At 47.9% G+C, this 20,071-nt stretch overlaps 2 protein-coding genes across 3 annotated transcripts in view; one reads left to right on the top strand and one right to left on the bottom strand.

Annotated features, from left to right (window-relative positions):
- Positions 1–20,071, top strand: part of GRAMD1B (GRAM domain containing 1B) — a 333,312-nt gene that overhangs the window by 301,715 nt on the left and 11,526 nt on the right. The window contains exon 24 of one of the 2 annotated variants that reach the window (XR_012155938.2): positions 8,791–9,007. The gene's annotated coding sequence lies outside the window, so the exon portion shown is untranslated. Of the gene's footprint in view, positions 1–8,790; positions 9,218–20,071 lie in introns of those variants that run through there. The other variant, XR_012155937.2, reaches the window with a different exon arrangement.
- On the bottom strand, positions 7–16,021 carry SCN3B (sodium voltage-gated channel beta subunit 3). Its single transcript, XM_073321035.2, has 6 exons — positions 14,786–16,021; positions 8,712–8,875; positions 6,163–6,388; positions 4,705–4,843; positions 3,817–3,912; positions 7–2,578 (listed from the first exon to the last, which is right to left on the bottom strand). The coding sequence occupies exons 1-5, from the start codon at positions 14,838–14,840 to the stop codon at positions 3,849–3,851; spliced, it is 648 nt and encodes a 215-aa protein (XP_073177136.1). The 5' UTR covers positions 14,841–16,021; the 3' UTR covers positions 7–2,578; positions 3,817–3,848.

Genomic DNA, 20,071 nt, shown 5'->3' with positions numbered 1-20,071 from the left:
AGCGACTTGAGTGTATTTTTTTTTTATTGTCCTACCTAATTGTAAGTCTCCTATTTCCATATACACAGAGAGGGGTCTTTCCTGATGCAGGGGGGGGAGGAGAGAAGAGAATCATCCTCCCAGAAAACACATTATCTTTGATTGTGCCTTGAGGCAATACCATCTTATTCCTGCCTCCCCCACCCCTTTTCAATCAGAAGATAGGGAGTCCTAATACAGCTTCCCCAAAAAATAGCTTCCCTATCAAAAAATACTTAAGGTAGCAGTGTCTGTCTATAGGAGCACTTCACAAATTACAGGGTAAAGACACACACAAGAGCATCTGGTTAGTTTAGAAAATCAGAAGGGCGTGGGGAATAAAACGTGGCCCTTCATTTACTCTAAGGGGGCTGCCACAGAGCTTTAACAAATGGAGGTTAAGTGACTTGCCTCACGTCCCACTACACAGGGAGTGGGAGAGTCAAGCATGGAATCCTGGAGTCATGACACGCTTCCTCTGCTCTAGCTTCTACTGTTATGGTTTGAGGGTTAGTATTCCTCCCATAGTATTTTAGGCTGAATAAGATGGCCTAGGGAAAGGGAAAAAAACCCACACACTTCCAACAACCTAAATAAGGGATGTTCTTCCTCCATTTTAAACACTGGCTTCTAAGAAACCAGTGCCCAGTCTAAGGCATTGCTGATGGAGCATACTTAATCTATAGATGGGCTCAAGCTGTAAGCCTGGGATCTGGTGTCAGACACCCTGTGGGTCAGGTCTGTTTGGAACTGGGTTTTAGATTTACAAAAATCAGCGTATTCTGCAGCTCCTGATCCTAGTTGGGTCTAGGAATAACTACCACCTACAACTCTGGTTTGGACCTGTCTAACTTTAAAAATCACAACACAATTTATGCGTAACAAAGCAGAGGAATTCCATATGCAGAAAGCATGTCTAACTCAGTGAGTGCTTTATCTGTTTAGGAGCAAAGAGTGTAGCAGATTCATCTTAACTCTTGCAAGCTGTAAAAAGAGTCATTGCAGCAGGGGATATATCTGCTAAAAGCAAGAACTCCAAGTCATTCAGCAGCATCTCACCCTCATGTGCCACTTCTACATATAGACAAATGCTTTCCCCAATAATCTCAGATTCTAAGACTACTGCTTCTCTGAATGGGAAACTTCAATCACCATGCTTAAATGTTTTACATTTAATAAAGCCAAAACCCCCACCTTGCTATTGTATCTGCAATTGTTTATATACTGTGTTTATAAATGAAGCTTAAGAGAATTGCTCTGCAATAATAGATATCAGACTAACTCTGAGTATTCAGCATGGTGAATAATTACCACAAGAAATAATGCATTATTAAGGGCTATAGGAGAAAACCACCACTGTTTGCTTCTTGGTGGTGCAACTATCCAACCATGACTTTCAATTAGTTATAAAAAGTTCCACAAAATTCCAAAGCGGTCTCATTTTCCCATTTGGGAATAAACAGTCAGTTTCATTTGCTTGCTTACCTAACCCAGACTCACTCTCTCCTCCCTTCAGGGGCTCCAGCCTTTAACTTTCTTCCTGAAATTGGCAAAGTGTCCTCAAATGGGAGTATCGTCTCCCAGGGCTGCTCTCCTCTGGTTGTTGCAAGACACAGTTTGCTTATCATGGAAATAACCAGTCTCAACAAGTTAACAGAGCAAGGTTAAGAGAGACAGAACTGACAAACAGTTGCCAAATTAAACAAACATCACTTCTTGGAATTGTTGCAGTTTATAGCAGGGAATCCTAAATTAGCAGTGGTACAGCCTGAGGGCATGGCTATTCAGGCTTGGCATGCAGCAAGCTGGACCTTAAATCTACATCACCATTAGCTTGCCTCGTGCTAACTGGCTGCGTAAATCCTGCTACCATGAGCTAAATGTTCTGGAGGTCAAAGCACACTATGGAATTTGTATTATGCAGGAGCAAGGTGTGCACAGCAAGCTTGTGTATGTCGATTGCTGCCCACTAATTCCCTGCATGCGGAGTGCTGTTGTACATTTTTCACAGCTCTAAGTTGCTATGAGCCTTCTGCTTCTCCATATCCTTGTCCTAGGTTTGCAACAGCAGCCTACACTCCAGGGCAGCCTTGAGAGCAAGCATTTGAATATGAGAGAGCAAGCATTGGGGTGGAGCGGGATTCTATTCTTTAATAATTAAAGTGTTCAGGCTTTATCAAAAGGTTGATCACAATGCTAAAATGACCTTGCTGATGGCCAGGTGTGTCAGGGTAATATGACAGACCCACGTGCTACATGCCAAATTAGCTTATTTTGCAAAGGAATATGGTGAGGGTAATACATTGTAGAATTTACAAGGCCATTCGCTGAGTGGGGGCAAAACTTAGGAAGGAGCAGTGCCACCTGAACCCCAACCCCCTTTGCTCAGCATGCTTCAAAGGAGAATCCTTTAGCAAATGGAGTCATGGAGCCAAAGTCAAGGCTGTGCAATGTCCAAGGCAAATGGAAGAAAGTTCACACTTTCCCTTATTTCCTTCTGGTGCCGTAGAGTTCTCCCAAACCTGGCTGGAGTGACTTGGTCCTTCCAACTTCAGAGTTCCTGCAAGGAACAGAATCCCCCCCCCCCCCCTCTTGTGATTAAGGCTTCCTTATAAGAGGCATGGTCTTGTGTACCATGATAAGAGGTTACTTCTGCTCACAGCACCTGAGAATCTGCACAGACAGCTGCATTGTTAAAAATGCAATAGTGCGTGCAATCAAACACAGAGATGGGGCTTAGAGTTCTAAACTTTTCCTCTGAGTCTTAATCTGAAAATAGAAATACTGCAGCATCTTTTGGAAATAGCAAAGGGGAGCAATGTTTACAAAACACTTCTGAAATAGCAACGGTTTTGTTTTTATTTTTTAATTGGGGAGAGATGGTCAGGGTAGCATAAACCACACCCAATGAGCAACCAGAGCCAGACCTCAGTTCCCTGGGGACCTAGGATGCATTAGAAAAATGCCTACAAAGTGAGAAGGGCTGGACTATGGACAGCAGTAAAGGAAGAATGGTTCAGCACTAGTGTGGGATTCTGGATTAACTGGCTGAAATGTGGAGATGGTTATTGACAGATTGGCATTCTTGACAATTTTTGCATTTCCTTTCAGGAACGCTGTATTTTGGTGTTTCTGAAACAAAATTTTCAGGGAACTCCAATTTGCTGGGAAATGTTGGTAAATCTCTTTGGCTCTCTTTCTGACTGAGAATCCAATTTCACTTAGCAGAGATCCCAAGGCTCCTACAGAGCAGGGAGCTTGCCACCCCTGAGAGGCCCAGCTTTAGCTGTGTTTCACTGGAAAACTGCTAAGCAGCTCTACAGTGGAGACGGGGTCCAATTCCCTGCCTTACTATAGGCTTGAGCGAGTCTCTGCCTCAGTTTCCCTATCTGTAACATGGAGCCCTGCCCTGCTTCACAGGGTGTGTGAGGAGAAATATATTAGTGCCCAGCTACTGCGGGGCACACTGTCTATGATACTGACATTCCTGGCAGAACAAGGCTAAGGCAAATCTGTGTCTTTTGCCATTAAGATTTTAAAAATAATCTTAATGCACCCATAAGCTATACATGGGTAACTGCTTCAAGGGCCATGGTGGAAGTGTCGGACACAAAGCAAGCCTGGGATGCATAGCTTCCTACCCCTCATTTCTCCAGGACTTTTGTCAGGATGACATAACCATCCCGTTTTATTGCACCTCTCCCCGGTGGTTTTAGGGTGTCCCATAAGTCAGGGAGCAGAATCAGCCATGTGCACAATGCACTGGCCACACCCTTGTTTTGAATCAAGTTTGTGTACCTTATTGCAGGTCATGGCCCATCTACCCTTGGCTACTCCTCCACAGGCACAGAGCAGTTTTCCTTGTTTTCCGACGGAATGGCGAGGTAGTCAGTCCTACAGATCGAAAGAGAATGCTCACCACAGGTAGAGAGCCCTGGGTGGGTGCTAGCTGCAAGCACAAGCTGCATTGCTTCAGTGGTAGCACCTGTTGAGAGTTGGCATCCTTTGAACATCCTGATTTTGAGGCACTGAGCACCTATAACATGTTAGCCCTTAACTGCCCTTGGCTGAGTAAAGCGCAGCGTGACGCTCACTGCAGAGAATGCCCCTTCCAAAAGGGTTTTTGGTGTGCTCCTTCCTCAAGGGCAGGTATGGCGTTTGACCCAAGATAGAGTTGTAGGAATATCCTCTCCCCACTCCCACTGCACACAAAGGGCCTGGTTATCCGACAGACATATGGAGGAGGGAAACGTACAGTGTAGAAAGTGGAACCACCCCCACGTGTGTCATACTGGAACTGTTTTTGCCTCAGTCTTTAAAGACTGTGAGTGAGGCTTATGGTCATGAGTTAGGCATAGTGCAGGTAGGTCCTGAGAAAGTCTCCCCTACCCCTTCTGACAAGGTGCCTTACAACACCCCAGCTATGCACAGCTTGGCCAACATGCCTTCACTCTGAGTTGTAACGCTGTTCCTTGCTAACCTAGTCTAACCTCTCTCAGGAGAGGCTCAATCCTGCTACCTTTCTTTCACAAGGACTCCAAGATGCGGCAACAGAAATGAATACAAGATCGAAATGTTTTCAATGGTGGCCAATCCCCTGGTGAACCCTCTGACCCACACCTCAGGGTTTTCTGCTGCAGGTGAAACGCTTGCTCAGGTGTGGAGGTCTGTAGGATTTTTACTTACGCATTTTCCTGGACAGTTTCCTCTGCTTTGGAAACCTTCCTGTAGCAATAGACCATTTCTATCAGCAGCCACAAGGTGAGGAAAACCAGGAGAATATACATCATAATTTCAGATATGACAGATGTGAAATCTTCTCCAGCTGTTGGGGAAACAATTAAAATAAGTCACTGATCTCTTTGAAATTCAATTTTGTATTGCACCATCCTCTAAGAACCAGCCCTCTCCTCTTTTCACCTAGATAGAGTTCCCGGCAAGAATGAGCAACAGAAGATACAGGGACTGTCAGCTTAAGCACCTCTCTTATTGGAACTAAGGCCAGCAGGCTCTGCGTCTGCTGCAGAAAATGGGGGCAGGGTCTCCACTGCCATTTGAATGAGTAGCTCGGAAGCAGCTTAGGAAGCTGTAGCTAAATGAAGACAGAGCCTGCCAATACAGTTGCATGTCACCTTGAACTGCAGCACCTGCGCAGAGGTCTTCTGCGCCTATCCCCAAACCAGCTGCCAGAAGTGGAGGAAGAATCTCAACCTGGTCTGAGAGGGGCAGGGTTTGGATATAGGGAGACTTCCATCAGCTGTTTCACCCTGCATGCTTGTGAAAATATTCATGTGCTCAAGCTTGCCACTAATTCCAATCATGTTCTCCTCAGAGCACACACATGGATGCATGTGCACCCCAATTTTAGCCCATCTTATCCTGGATGCTTATTTGTTTCCATGGTGCTCTATTTTTCCAATCCCTGATGCATTGCTAGATGTCCTGCACAGTAATGAGGCGACCACTAGAAATTACAGAATCAAGAGGCTTTTAATGGTGGCCAAGAACTAGCAGGACGTGGAGGGGAGAAGACAGATAGAGGGTGGAAATCCTGGCCCACTGAAGTCAGTGACACCACTCCTACTGCGGTAGAGCGTGGCCAGCATTTTAGTGATTGAGGGGGAAAAGGCACGTGAAGAAAAGAAGAGGAATGCACAGTTGGAAGCAGGAAAGAAACAGACAGAGATTGAGAGCAATCACACGGGGGGAGGGAAGCCATCACCAGTTCGTCAACTGCACTGCTGCTTCTCCCTGCTAGAACTGAGAGCCACTAGGGAGTGGTGTGTGCACTGAGCTGGACCACAGGAAGCCCACTGCACTCCCTGCTTTGGTTTCCCTGCCCAGGAGCTGCTGGGGGAGCCCAGCTTGTTTTTACACCTTTCAGGACACATTTGAGCTCCACAACAAGGAATACAGCCAGCACAACAGGTGCACGGTTTCATATGTGAGCCTGGGTCAGTCCTGTTGTAGGAAAGCGTGGCTGGGGAAACAGAAGTATCTGCAAATGACCTATTAGTTGGCAGCTTCCCCACCCCTCACCAGGGATACCACTGAAAAGAGCACTGTCTGGTTTGCTCTAGACTTGGTCCTTGGCAAGGCAGGTCACACCCAACAGTTCAAGGCATTTCCACCAGTCTTCCATACCCTCCTCTACCACAGTGAGATGGATCAATCTGGAGCTTGTGAAGAGCGGGTGATGAATCTCAAAGTCAAACTCCCGGGTGACATTACAGGTGTAGATCCCTGAATCATTCAAAGTCACATTTAATACAGTGATGGACACGTCCTGCATATCTTTGCTCCCGTTCCACTGTAGCCGGCCACTGAAGCGGCTTGGAAATTCATGGTGTACTTTTCTGTATTCATAGATCTGTAGAGAAATGGGGGCCAGGGGGGAGATCAACATTAGTCACCCAGCCATTTGTTGGGTGCATCCTACTCCCCACCCTGGGATTCCCCTCTAGCTAGTGACAGATCCTAACTATGAGATGGTTTAGAGTTTCTCTTCCTGAAGCATTAGGTGTTAATACTTCTATAGTGCTCTTCATCTGAAGATCTCAAAACACTATACAAAGAGGGCATATGGAATTATGTCCATTATACAGGTGAGGGAAAGGAGGCACCAATAGGCAAAGTGACTTGTCCAAGATCAAAGCAGGTCAGAGGCAGGAATGGAACCCTTATCTCCCAGGCTAGTGCTTAATCCATTGAATCATGCTACCATGTTACATACAAACAAGTGTTTATAAGCACTGGAAATTGTAGTCCAAACAGAGGTGTTGCAAGAGAAAACAAAAAGTGTGGTATGATAAATGTAATGACTTATTTACACAGCCATGGGCATTGGAGGCCTTATCTTCACCCTGCTCTGAACTGGGCCTCCCTTTCTACACTCTCAGCTTTATGAGCTTAAGTTGTTCTGCACTTGAGGTCATTTTGAGGACTTTGTGTATCCATAGAGCAGGTACTTGGGTGTCTAATTGTCCTGACTTGTGCCCACAAATAATTGTGGATGCAAAACTGCACCTGCTACTATTTGCACCCACAAGAAAGGAGGCAAGTGTTTACAAATCAGATTCACCCCCTCTACGGACAGGCATATGGACTGCCTATTAGAAGCATGTGAGAAGCTCTGTGCAGTGGTTTAGGAGGTTGGTGACCCTCTGAGTCCCTAGTGGACAGCAGTCTATGCCATTAAAACACCCTGAATCACACTCATTTGTGTACTCAGGAGGTAGGCCAATCCTGAATTCCCCTCATCTTTCAAAGAGGTCCCTCCAGATCAGAGCTCAAAACAGTGGGGACATATTTGGAACTTGCTATGCCACTAGCTTGGTTTTCTGGATGACACAGACTTTAATTCTTCATATGCACATATGAAAATATGAAAGAGCTGCATATTTTCAGCCCTCCAAGTGCTCAGGACTAAGAAATAGGTGGCTTCTTTTCCAGGATATCCACATGCATCTATTTTAACTTATTTAGAAGGAGAGTTTCAACATCCTCCCAGACAGAATTCAAAGGAGCACACAGATATTCAAGAAGCACAGTTAGACTCAAATGATGGAGTAACTTTCATAAGGATGTCACTGTGCCATCATCATTAAAAGGGCAGGTGACAGAGCTATGTAGCGCTAAAGCCTGATCTCTATGAATAAAATGGCTATAATTCCATGGACTTCAATGGGACAAGGTTTGCTTATAGAGAAGCATCGTTTGGCATGAAGGCGAGATCTCTGGGTTAAATTCTGAGATCAGGAATTAGGACTCAGGTTCTATTCCTGGTTCTGACATGGCTTTCATAAGTCTCAAAATTTATATTGAGACGGTTCAGCCAGCTAACTGGCACATCGTAGAACAACAAGTTGTGGCAGTCCAGCCTCCTATCCAACCATGCATGCCCCGCCCCTGTTTGGCGGTGTGCAGCACTACCCTGAAGTCAAATGGTGACGTTTGAGCAAAGACAAGTTACTGTATTGTGGCTGCTGCTCTGGCAGTCTCAGTCAGCAGCCTGTCTAGGCTTTCCTAGTGTAGGATCTGGGTCCTGGGCGAAACATGGCTGCTGCCTTCTCCTGTAATTAGGGTAAAGCAAAACAAAATTAGGCAAAATGCACAATGTGGCACTCTGCCACTGACCAACTCTATAACTTTGGGCAAGTCAGTTCACATTTTGGTGCCTGTTTTCCCCTCACCCTTCAGCTGCCTTTTCTATTTAGGCTGTAAATTCTTTGGGAAAGGGCCTGTGTCTTACTAGGTGCATGTACAGCACCTTGCACAACATGGTCTTGAACACAGCTGGGCCTTCTGAGTGCTGCTGCAGGACAAATAATCACCACTGATCCATACATTGAGTTGTTAGGGGGAGATAGTTACAAGAATGTGTGTCAAGTGTCATATAAATGAAACCACTGTAGGGCAAGGATGAAGTTAAATAACTTAAGGAGCATTGTCATCTTTATTGTGTGAGTGGCCTCTGGACATTTCAGTCTTCCTCAAATGTGACACATAGATATAACCCAAATTACACTTGCTTTTCTTAGTTTCCTTGTTTGACCTTCACTAAAAACATACTACAGAAACAAAGTTCATGTTCTCCCAGGGTTTTTTACCTCCCTCCCCCCATACCGTCCCTGGGGTTTTTCCCCCACACTAGGGGCTATGGTAGCATGAGTTAGGTTAGCAAATATACATACCAGCTCATCTTTCCCCCCTTCAGTCTTGTAGAACCATTCCACCACAGTGCTTGCAGAAACTTCTTCTCTTTTCATGCAGGAGATACAGAGCAGCTTCATGTGAGTTCCTTGGACAGCCTCTGTCTCTGATGGGACTTCCACACAGACTGGAGAACAGACACCAACTGAGACCATGGGGACAGAATAGCAGCAGGTGGAGAGAAACATCCAGAGAGACACAGAGAAAAAAAAACAAATGATCAGTTATTCAGGTCTCTTATTATAGACACTGTGCCAAGACAAACAATGTTCATAAGGTGGGTCTTGCACTTTTCTTGTGGGGCAGGGGGGTGGACTAAGATACCATCCCTTGTCCCTGCTCTTGGGTGCCAAGAGCCCTACTAGTGGCCTGGAAAGGTGATAGAGAAGAAAAGCAGGGGAGGAGTCTGCTCCTCACCCCAGGAGGTTTCTTACCCTCATCCCCTTTAAATGGGGATACCCTCACTCCTTAGACCGGGGGGGGGGGGGGGGGGGGGGGAGACCCTCCCTTACTTCAGTACTCTGGTCTTCACACCACAGCTCTAATCCTCCTCCTCCTCGCAGGGGGTTTTATTAGGTTCTTGACAGGGCCTTAATTGACAACAGGTGCTCCAATTAACCTGTAGCAACCCTCCCTAGTCTATACAGAAACACGCCTTAATTAGCCTAGGGCTTATATATTTCCCCTCAAACACTCTACCACTGCTTCCTGGCCCTCCTGTATCACACATATAATAAACCTCAGTGGAAAATCCTCTGATTTATTACTACTGCTCATTGACAATGGATAAAAGTCTAAACTGGCAAGTTGTACAAACCTTCCTTCTCCAAGCTGAACTATATAAGTATATAATAATTAACATGTGATTTCTGCAGGCAAATTCTTCTCAGCAGCAGCTGCTTTGCCACATTTTAAGTCCTTTTTTAGACTAATTAATGCTCCTTTAGAGAGGAAACAACCTAATACATTCTCCCCTGCCCACTAACACTTGAGCATGTAGAAAATGCTCTTACAGCATTTACTGAATTCTGTATTAGGACAACCTCTGAATCCAGCCTCTAGGAGCAATTGTGGTTGTCATTTTTATTTCAGCATAAGAGGCTTGGAGTCAGGCAGAATTGGCATCTGGGTAAACTATAGATTCTGTGTGTATGCTAGCCAAAAAGGCGTTCAATTAGGTCAACACAAAAATTGGCAGGTGTAAAATATTTCCCTCTGTACCAAGACAGAATTCTCTTCTGTGTAGCTAGGCACTACAGACGCCTACTCATCAAATGCTGCTATGACATAATGTAAACCCATGCTGCCCTGGCACGGGCAATATCATCTGTAGTGTCTGCTTTGTATATGACCATATATGTCTTCATTCTATCAAGACACTGACTGACTAACACCTTCATCCTCTTTCCTATTCATGGGGTCTGGGCTTGCCTTTTGCAGCTGATCCACCTTAATTAAATATTATTTGGGCTGACAAAAACCTGCACCTCCCCCCGTAGTCCTGTGGTTAGGCTAGATTATGAGAGCCAGGGGTTTAAATTCCCCACTGTGATGGAGGACTGCAAAGAGCCTTGTCTCCAACAACCCAGGTGCATGCCCTAGTTTCTGGTGTAGAGTGATGGGGTGCGTCCTTGCTTTTGCTTGTAGCTTGAAGTTGTTCCGCATTAATTAAATATTGCTTGGGCAAAAGCAAAGACACCACTCCCTCCAGAGTGCAGGGATTTGGTTATGTCCTTGGGCTGTGGAAGAGGCAGGTTCACATCTGCTGTCTATCTGCCTTAAGAAGGGCTGTGGATTGATGTTGAATGCAGCCCTGGTGGGTGTGTCCGGGTCTTTGGGGAATAGCGGGGTGGGATGGGGGGGTCCATAACTCTTGACTGTGGAAGCTGTCCCACATACATTAAATATTATTTGGGCCAGCAGCTTGATAAGGCTTCCACTGTAGTCCAGTGATTAGGTAATGAGCCTAGGGTGCCAGAGATGTGAGTTTGAATCTTGCCTGGTGTGTGTGTATCCCTGGACCTGTCTGTAATAGCGAAGCTGTTCCACTTTAGTTAAATATGCTTTGGGCCAGTCTCACAACTACCCTCACTCTCTAGTCCAGTGGTTAGGATACTCGCCTGGGTTGTGGGAGATCCTGGTTCAAATCCCCCAGCTGCCTATTCAGCAGGGATTTGCACAGGGATTTCCTGCCTCCTAGGCGACCGTCCTTTGGGTGGGCCATCCTTGTCCGAAGCCCCTCTCTTTCTCAAGAGGCCGTTGTCTTCTTGGGACGGAGAGGGGATTCGGACAGGGATCGCTCACCAGCGACTCTCCCCAGGAGGTGGCGGCCCCCAGTTCACACCCCTCAAAAGAGCAGGGGAGTGCCCTGGGGTCTGCCACAACCTGGGCGTGTATCCTGATCAGGGTGGACAAGAGTGAGAGGGGGGTTTTACTGTAGCGCAGCATTGCCTCTTTAATTAAAAAAGTAAGAGGCCCTGTGCCAGGCCTCTTGCTCAGCTAGGAGGGGCCTCCTCTCACCCACCAGGGGCCCTCCTGTCCCACTGAGCGGGGATTTGAACCAGGGTCACCCACAATCCAAGCGAATGCCCTAACCCCCGTACCATAGAGGGACTTGAGAGCTTACCTCGCTCCGGTTAATATATAGTAAAAGTGTAAGGCTGGAGCAGTAAGAGATTAAGTCACTCACCCCTTCTCAACCAACACAGCAGGGATTTGAACCAGGGTCACCCACAATCCAAGTGAGCACCCTAACCCCCGTACCATAGAGGGACTTGAGAGCTTACCTCGCTCCGGTTAATATATAGTAAAAGTGTAAGGCTGGAGCAGTAAGAGATTAAGTCACTCACCCCTTCTCAACCAACACAGCAGGGATTTGAACCAGGGTCACCCACAATCCAAGTGAGCACCCTAACCCCCGTACCATAGAGGGACTTGAGAGCTTACCTCGCTCCGGTTAATATATAGTAAAAGTGTAAGGCTGGAGCAGTAAGAGATTAAGTCACTCACCCCTTCTCAACCAACACAGCAGGGATTTGAACCAGGGTCACCCACAATCCAAGTGAGCACCCTAACCCCCGTACCATAGAGGGACTTGAGAGCTTACCTCGCTCCGGTTAATATATAGTAAAAGTGTAAGGCTGGAGCAGTAAGAGATTAAGTCACTCACCCCTTCTCAACCAACACAGTGGGGATTTGAACCAGTGTCACCCACAACCTAAGCGAGCCCACTTTCCCCCATACCATAGATGGACGTGAGAGCTGCCTTTGCCCTAGTTAATATACAGTTAAAGTGGAACACTTGCGAGGCAAGAGATCAAGGTCCCAACCCTTCTCAACAAACAGAAAGGGGGTTTGAACCAGCAGCTCACTGGCTTGGGGGCAAGCAACCAACCCACAGGACCACCAAGGGAGTCATAGACAGGCACAGCCCCGATTCTCATGTAATAGTTACTGAAAGGGGCCCACCTGCAACAGAAAAGACAGAGGGAGAGCCCACATCCCACGACCTCCTAGCCAGGCACTTAGGTTGAAAGATAAGTAAGTGCTCAACTGACTTCTCTTCAAGAAGAAATGAGATAGGAACCACCAACCTCCCACATGCTGGGCATACCCTCCAACCACTGGACTACCCAGACCTACTTGCTCTGCATTTGCCCCAGTGAATATGTAACCGAACGTGACCCTCCTTCAACAGAAAAGACTGAGAGAGCCCCCACCTGGGAAAACCTCCTAGCCCAGCACTTAGGCCATTCACCTGAGAGGCAGGAGATCAAGGTTCACATCCCTTCTCAGCAAGAAAAAAGGAGCTTTGAACCCCCATGCTGAGCACACACCCCAACCACTAGATTACACAGGGCAGCTTGGTGGATTTGTGGCCCCATAAACATCGAATGTAAGTGGAACAGCTTCAGTAGAAAAAAAGTGAGGCAACCCAGAGAACACCTATGAATCCAGCAGCTGGATATTCATGTTCAACGTGCTGTTTAAGTCCCTCCTCAGCAAGCTGGGGGAGGAGTTGAACTAGCATCACCCACACACTGGGTAAGTACCCAAACCACTGGACTGCAGAGGGATTCACAGCACAAGGCTGGCCAGTTACTACTTCATGAAAGTGGCGCAGCTCCGACAAGCTATAAAGAGCAAGCCTCCTCAGGCCGTCCTTTACTTCAGTATTGGAGCTCATGCTTGAGCGAATGCAGAGCTCTATTCAAATCCCTGCTCAGCAGGTGGGGAGATGGAAATTGACCCAGAGTCTTCCCCTCCAAGGTACTGATCTCTGCTTGCCAACCATGGCCAGGAACCCCTCAGGTGACTTAGGTGCCTAACCCATTTAATGTGAGATGATTAGGGACCTGCCAAATGCCCCACAAAACCACCCAGGGGGAAGGCGGCAGAGGTCTCCTGTGTAACTTTTAATCTTGTAGTCAGGGGCTTCACCTGTGATGTGGAGGGAGAGGGGCCCTGCTTCAGGTTCAGCTTGGAAAAGAGACAGTTAAGTTTGGCTATGATAGAGGTCTGTACAATCACGAATGCAGTGGAGAAAGTGAATAAGGATGTGTTATTTGCCCCTTCAAACCATGCAAGGACCAGGCATCACCCACTGAAATTTTTAGTAGGCAACAGGTTTAAAACAAACCAAACACAATACTTCTTCATGCAATGCACAGTCAGCCTGTGGAAGTGGTTGCCAGTTGATGTGGGGTAGGCCAAAACTATAAGTGGGTTCAAAAAATGAATTAGAAAGTTCGTGGTGAATGGGCCCATCAATGGCTATTAGCCAACATGGTCAGAGATGCAGCCCTGTGCTCTGGACATCCTTAAGCTCTTGCCAGATGCTGGGAGTGACCAACAGAGGACGGATCGTTTGATAATTGCCCTCTTGTATTCATTGCCTTGGAATCATCTGGCATTGGCCAAATGTCAGAAGACAGGATACTGGGCTAGATGCATCATCGGTCTGATCCAGTATGGCCGTTCTTATGTTCTTAATTTCCCCCTCTGACCGATGGGGAGAAGGGATTTGTAAAGGGCTCACCTACCACTTGGGTGAGTGCCCTAATCATGGGGTCCTAGGCTACAGTGATGGGGACACCCTCTGGGTTGCCTCTTGAAGCCATACCACTTTAATTAAATATTATTTCAGCCAGATAATGGGTGAGACTCCCTCTCTAGGCTAGCTTCTTAGGTGGGCTGTGAAGAGCTATTGGTTCAAATCCCCTTTCATTCAATCTTAGGGTTAGAAATGACTGCAAGGGTCAAACCTTTCTGCCTGCTAAAAGCGGGGGGTTGAAGAGTGATCTGTTGCAGCCATATGTGTGCCCCGATTATATAGATATAGCTTCATTAAGCCAGGATTTCAGTACTGTGTTGCTCTGGGGTAAATATTGGGACTAGCATGACTAGGTCCCTCTGGTAGTTTCCCATTCAGATTGTTGACAGCACCATTGGCATAAGCACTCATGGGAAAATCCAAAGAACATGTTGGATGTTTCTTGGCACCAATGAGACATTTCCAAAAAATATAGAAAAAAACGTATGTCCACATTGGTAAAAGCAGCAACAAACAACCCGCTAGCTTTCATAAATAAATTGAAATAACTGCAATAAAAATTCTCTGATTTCATAAGTAAATTGAAATAATTGCAACAAAAATTCTCTTTGATTTACATGAACCACACATCAATCCATATGGGCTGCATGCTTTCCGTTTACATGCTTTCAGCCCTCAGGAACAATTGAATGTTACATCGACATATATAGTATATTAAAACAAGAGTAAAGAAGAATAAGTAAAGCGCACACAATCACGATAGAAAAACACGGTTTCTGTATAAGGCCACTTAATAATACCCTAATTGATGCAATTAACTTAATATCAATGCCATTTCCTTCTCTCTGTCAACCAAACTTAAAGCCGCTATTAAGGCTGGATTTTATTTGAGCCCGCATTCGAGGAGGCTCTCTGGGAGAAGCATGTCTTTAGAGAAACAGCCAAGCTCAGCGTTGCTTGGAGGAACCCGATCCAACCCCACAAAAGAACGGAGGCACCTACCCCATAGAACCAACAGGACCGAAGAGACACAGAAACCCGTTGCGAGAGCAGCCATGATTCCCAGCGGGGAATGGTTCTCAGGCTGGATAAAGGCTCTTTCCAGAAAGGATCCTCCGCCTGTGCCCAGTGCGCCAGGAGATCAGGCTGCCGGCTGATCCGTGCTTGTCTGCTGTGATCGGTCAGCCGGGACCAAGCTAGGGACACGGGGAGGCGGGTGTGCGAGCAGGGAGCTCAGTGTCATTTTAAGATGCCGTTTTCGTGTGGCAAGAAATCCATGCAAGAAGCTGGCTTGAGCCCCAAAGGGGCTGGCGTCAGCACCACGGACAGGTCCCCGGGAGCCGGATCACTCCCCCCCCCCAGCCCCCCGCACCGAGCGAAATCCTGGACAGCTCCACTCAGGAGGCGCGGGGCAGCCTTGCTCCCTGCCGGGGTCGGGTGCAACCCTTCCTCCCCCCGCTGCTCCCGGCCGGCGGTGGTCGCTAAGAGCAGCGCTCCCTGGAGCGGGAGGCTGGGCGCACGGCACCCGCGGCTGAGTGCCGGAGGGACCGGCTAGGCGCTCGCCTTGCAACAGCCAGGGCCGGGGGGGAGGGGGGTGGAGGCAGCTGGGCCCCCCCCCCGCTCCTCCCACATCAGATCCGCCCCAGAGCCCGGATCCGGCAGGGTCCGGCGCAGCGGCGGCCGGGCTGGGCGCGCCCCGAGGCTGGGACCAGCCGGCTGGAGGCGCGATGTTCCCCGCCCCCCGCGGCGGGCCAGGCGCGGGCCCCTCCCTTCCTCGCCCCGCCAGAGAGACAGGCGGCAAGCGGCGGCCTCCCGCCAGACTCATGATAACGCCAAAGCTTCCGAGCTCACGGCGGGGGCTCCCCCCCGCGCCGCCCCGGCAGAGCAGTCAGGCCTCCCCCGCCGCCGCGAGACCCTTTGCCGGGGACAAGCCACGCGCTCCGCGGTCAGCAGAAGCACGGAGAGTAACCCGGGCAGGGGAGGAGGGGGGGGGGGGTGCTGCGCCGCAGCCCGCGCTCCGGGCTCATCTCTGGCCATCGCCAGCAGCGCTGCAAGGACTTGGCGCTTGCACGTCACGCCGCGTGCCGTTAGTTTCATCGGCTGGGACGTTTCCCCAGCCTGGGGCTTTTCACCGGGGGCTCCAGGGTCAGCCGAAAGATCACTAGCTTTGCATTTGTTCTTCCCCAGCTGCCCTTACATGGCAGCTCCGCAAGGAGAGCCGGAGATGGGAGCGTCACCCGTCCCAGCCCCAAAATAAAGCTGGGGGGAGGAGACATGAGATATTTATCCACTGGCAGGACACAGGACGTCCTCTGCCTGTGAGGAGCTTAATACTAGCATTTGGAAGGCTTTGAAGGTCATTAATGTAACAGTAGGAAATACTGGGAAATCCTCTCTTCTCATGTGTCAGCCTGTTCCCCAGCAGTTAATGCCAACAGCAGGCTGGGCTCTCTGCTCTTGGAGGGGAGCCACAACACCCACAACGTATTCCTCCAACTCTGAAGGGCACCCAGGGTCACAGCTGAGCAGATCTGGGAAAAGCGGATGCTCATTAAATGCTCCCTCTCCCTCTTTCTTTTTTAGTTTCCCTGTTTTTTTCTTCTTGGAAGAGGCAGGATAGGGAGCAGCTGCTCCTCTGGCAGCAGGATGAGAAGCATGGTCCTTTTAATGAATCCTACTGCACCCAGAATAATAGGCGTAGTTTGACTTCTGTGTGGGGAGGCAGCTCCAGTCAGGCCAACAAGGCCACATGTGTGTGCGGGGGGAAATTCCACACCTGCCCAAAGTTCCACCCTGCCTCCCTCTGCCCATGCCCAGAATAGAAGGGCAGAAGGGTAAGTTCCAGTCACTGAAATCTAATATGACAGGTATTGGGGCATATCAGTTTAAATCAGGTTGGACATATCTTATAATCAACCAGAAGGATTCCCCCCAAAACACTATAAACATTGGCCCTGATTTAAGAAGCTATAGTTTGGAGTTCATCTCCACTCTCTCAAATGCAGCTGCCACAGAGATGGAACAGAGCATAACCAAACCCACTACACAACAAGCGTAGCACTGGAATTGTAAAAATTCATAAAAGGGCAATACAAATTATTAGGGGCTGCCATATGAGGAGAGATTAATAAGACTGGGACTTTTCAGCTTGAAAATTAATAGGCAGTAGGTTTAAAACAAACAAAAAGAAGTATTTTTTCCACACAATTCACAGTCAACCTGTGGAACTCCTTGCCAGAGCATGTTGTGAAGGCCAAGACTATAACAGGGTTAAAAAAAGAACTAGATACATTCATGGAGGATAGGTCCATCAGTGGCTCTTGGCCAGAATGGGCAAGGATGGGTGTCCGTAGCCTCTGCTTGCCAGAAGCTGGGAATGGGCAACAGGGGATGGATCACTTGATGATGACCTGTTCTGTTCATTGCCTCTAGGGCACCTGGCATGGGCCACTGTCGGAAGACAGGATGCTGGGCTAGATGGACCTTTGGTCTGACCCAGTATGGCTGTTCTTATGTACAGAGTATGAAGACTGCCTGACTCAAATGCACCTGCAGGGAGAAATTTAGGTTGGCAAAATGCACTTAGCGTGTAAGTGTTGGTTTTTTCACCCCTCTCTCATCTTACATTGTGGTTGGGGGCTCGGCAGGAAGTGTGTGGAGGTGGGTGTCTTCTTTATAGGTTTGCTTTTGCTAAACATGAACGAGGAAAAGGGAGTTCTTCCATTTTTCTACATATGGTCTGATCAAGTTTCACTCTGTAGGAGATTCTTCATTACCCACCTACAATCACACCACTGTTGAGAGAGAAGATACCCCTAACTCATGCAATTTTTCTCAGATCCTAGTTCTCCAATGATCTCTAGGCATGCTGCATTTCTACAGAATAATAATACATAGTAGCCATTGTCCATGAACAACAACAATAATAATTTCTATCAAAGTAGCATACCGGAGTCCTCAATTAGGATCATACCCCTGTTGTGCTAGAAAGAGCTTGTAATCTAACCATGTATGGTGAGTCACATGATGCCCTGTGCTCAAGTAGTGAGGGATAAGAAGTCGTTGTGTTGTTCCCAGATAAGAGGTGTCTTCTAACCCATTCCCTCACCCCAAGGATGCCCTTCTCCAGTTTAATGACACTTGCAGACTGAACAAGGCTCAGTGGGAGGACAATTCCTAGCCAGTAAGACCTGGGGGCCCCGGGGCACAAGGTAAGACACAGTCCATCACACTGAGCATTAAACCACCAGCTCAGCTCCCTCAGTGCCCGCGGGCACACTGCAGACACAATAACTAAGGGCATCTCTACATCGGAAATTTCCTGGAATAGCTATTCCAGTTTAACTCTTCATGTGAACGCTCTTCTTCTGGAATAATTCAGGGTAACCTAACCCAGAAAAAAGACAGAATAAAAGCATTTACATGGAGAGTTAATCTGGAGTTAATCAACTCTACTTTAAATCAAGAATCATTTCCCCATGTAGATGAGCCCAAAATAAAGGACACGGGATAAGAAGCCAGACATTGCCGTTCTCCTAGAGATATACAGGATTTGTCCCCAGTTCACCCGCCACAGTCGAAATTATGCCTAGTGGATGGATGCTGCTTTGTAGGGCTTTTTATAGACATTCAGAAGCTATTGAATAATGTTCCTGGCTGTCTTGTCTGACAGCCACGTGTTTGAAGAAGTGCAGCGGAATTAACATCTGTTCTCAGCAAGCCAGGTGCACGGCTGGAAAAAAACAAGTCCCGACAAAACACAGGCCACTTGGAATAGCCAAGCAGTATTTCACGTGCGATAGCTGCTCTAATAGCATCTGCCTTACAGAAGCCTGACAGTGAAAGAAAGGAAGCCTGACTGAGAACGTGTGATTAAAAAAGAAGCAGAGGATCAAAAGTGCTGATTCAGTTAGCAGCCACTAATTGGCTGTGCACTTTCCTATTCCTTAGTATGGTCCCTCCATCAGGCACCTGACCTAGATACATCTTCCTGGGAGGAGGTTTCTTCTGAATGAAGCCCTCTTTCAACCCTAACCCTGGATTCGCCAGCCTGGGAGAGTGAGGGTGCAGAAAGCAGAAACACACGTCTCGCTGGACTTTCTGGTATATGGTCAGCAACAAAGACACATTAAATAGTAATCATGTGCGGTACTCCAACCACTGCCATTTTCAGGCTTAAAGCACTTTGTAGTTATTAACTAATTAAGCCTTTGAAGATCCTTCTGAGGTTGGTGTTCTTACCCCAGATCTACAGATGAGGAAACTGAAGTGCAGAGAGGCAAAGTGGCTTCCCTTAAGGAAATAGGTGGCAGAGCTGGGAACAGAACCTAACATGAAAATCCCTGGGCCAAATGGGCAAATGGAGACTGAATTCCCCTGCCCAGCTTTGAGGGTAGTGGTTCATCTAGACTTTCAGTAGGTAAGATCCCTTCCTCCTTGCTCGGCCCATGATACGGACTCATCTTCTTGGGCCTACTGGGGACTTTTTCTTAAGCCCTCACTTGTGTTTAACCTCATGGGACATAGAGAATAAACACCTCCCTTACGCCAACTAGAACAGCTCTGCCACAACTGGAGGGTGATACCATTTTTGCTACACCTAGATTTCGTCTGCTTGTTCAGGTTTGCCGGGAAAGAGCCAGAGAATACACACACCTGAACACAAGCATGCCCCTCCTCACCTGCACACGCACACAGAGTAAATGAAGGACGCTGGGGCAGGTGTGGGTGTACCCCATAGGGGTGCTCTGCAACGGGCAAACCCTCCGCCCTTTCAGACCTCTGGTGGGGACTCACGCACTGACGGGATATAAATGTTGAATGCTACCAAAAGCAGCACCACGTACCGTGTCGGGGTTGCTATGGCAACCCACCCAGATACTGCAGCACAGGAAAAAAGATGGATGCTTCTGTGTCAGCATATTAAGGTCAGGAGATAAAAATAAATTCAGCTTAGCTGCCCCCCCAGCAAACTCCCTTCTTCATAATGCCCCTTGGGCCAGGATATGAAAGGAGCAGTGCAAAGCCTGCATGGCTTGCTACTGTGTAATGTCTGTCCAAGCAATGCTCCCTCACCCTCACAGCAATCAGATTAATTTGCTTAGACTGAACTGTTATCCTCATTCGGCTGACAAACATCAGAAGGCTCCTTCCCTGAACAGCTACTCCTGGCTGCCAGGAGACAACACAGACCCAAACCCGTCACCAACTGCTCACAGTCAATCATTCCAACATCAAGGCCACTGGAACAGCGCAATGGTCAAATAGCAAGAGGCGATGGCAGTGCTA

This window comes from Lepidochelys kempii, chromosome 22, assembly GCF_965140285.1.
Source record: "Lepidochelys kempii isolate rLepKem1 chromosome 22, rLepKem1.hap1, whole genome shotgun sequence".
NCBI lineage: Eukaryota > Metazoa > Chordata > Testudines > Cheloniidae > Lepidochelys > Lepidochelys kempii.
This window is presented reverse-complemented; position numbering and strand designations above follow the sequence as displayed.

What these genes read in the sequence shown, in the direction of transcription:
- SCN3B (XM_073321035.2), bottom strand. Translation starts at nt 14,840, where the DNA reads ATGGCTGCTCTCGCAACGGGTTTCTGTGTCTCTTCGGTCCTGTTGGTT. An exon ending in GGTCCTGTTGGTTCTATGGG is followed by an intron (nt 8,876 to 14,785) that starts GTAGGTGCCTCC and finishes CCATGGTCTCAG; the next exon opens with TTGGTGTCTGTTCTCCAGTC. An exon ending in AAGGGGGGAAAGATGAGCTG is followed by an intron (nt 6,389 to 8,711) that starts GTATGTATATTT and finishes ATTTCTCTACAG; the next exon opens with ATCTATGAATACAGAAAAGT.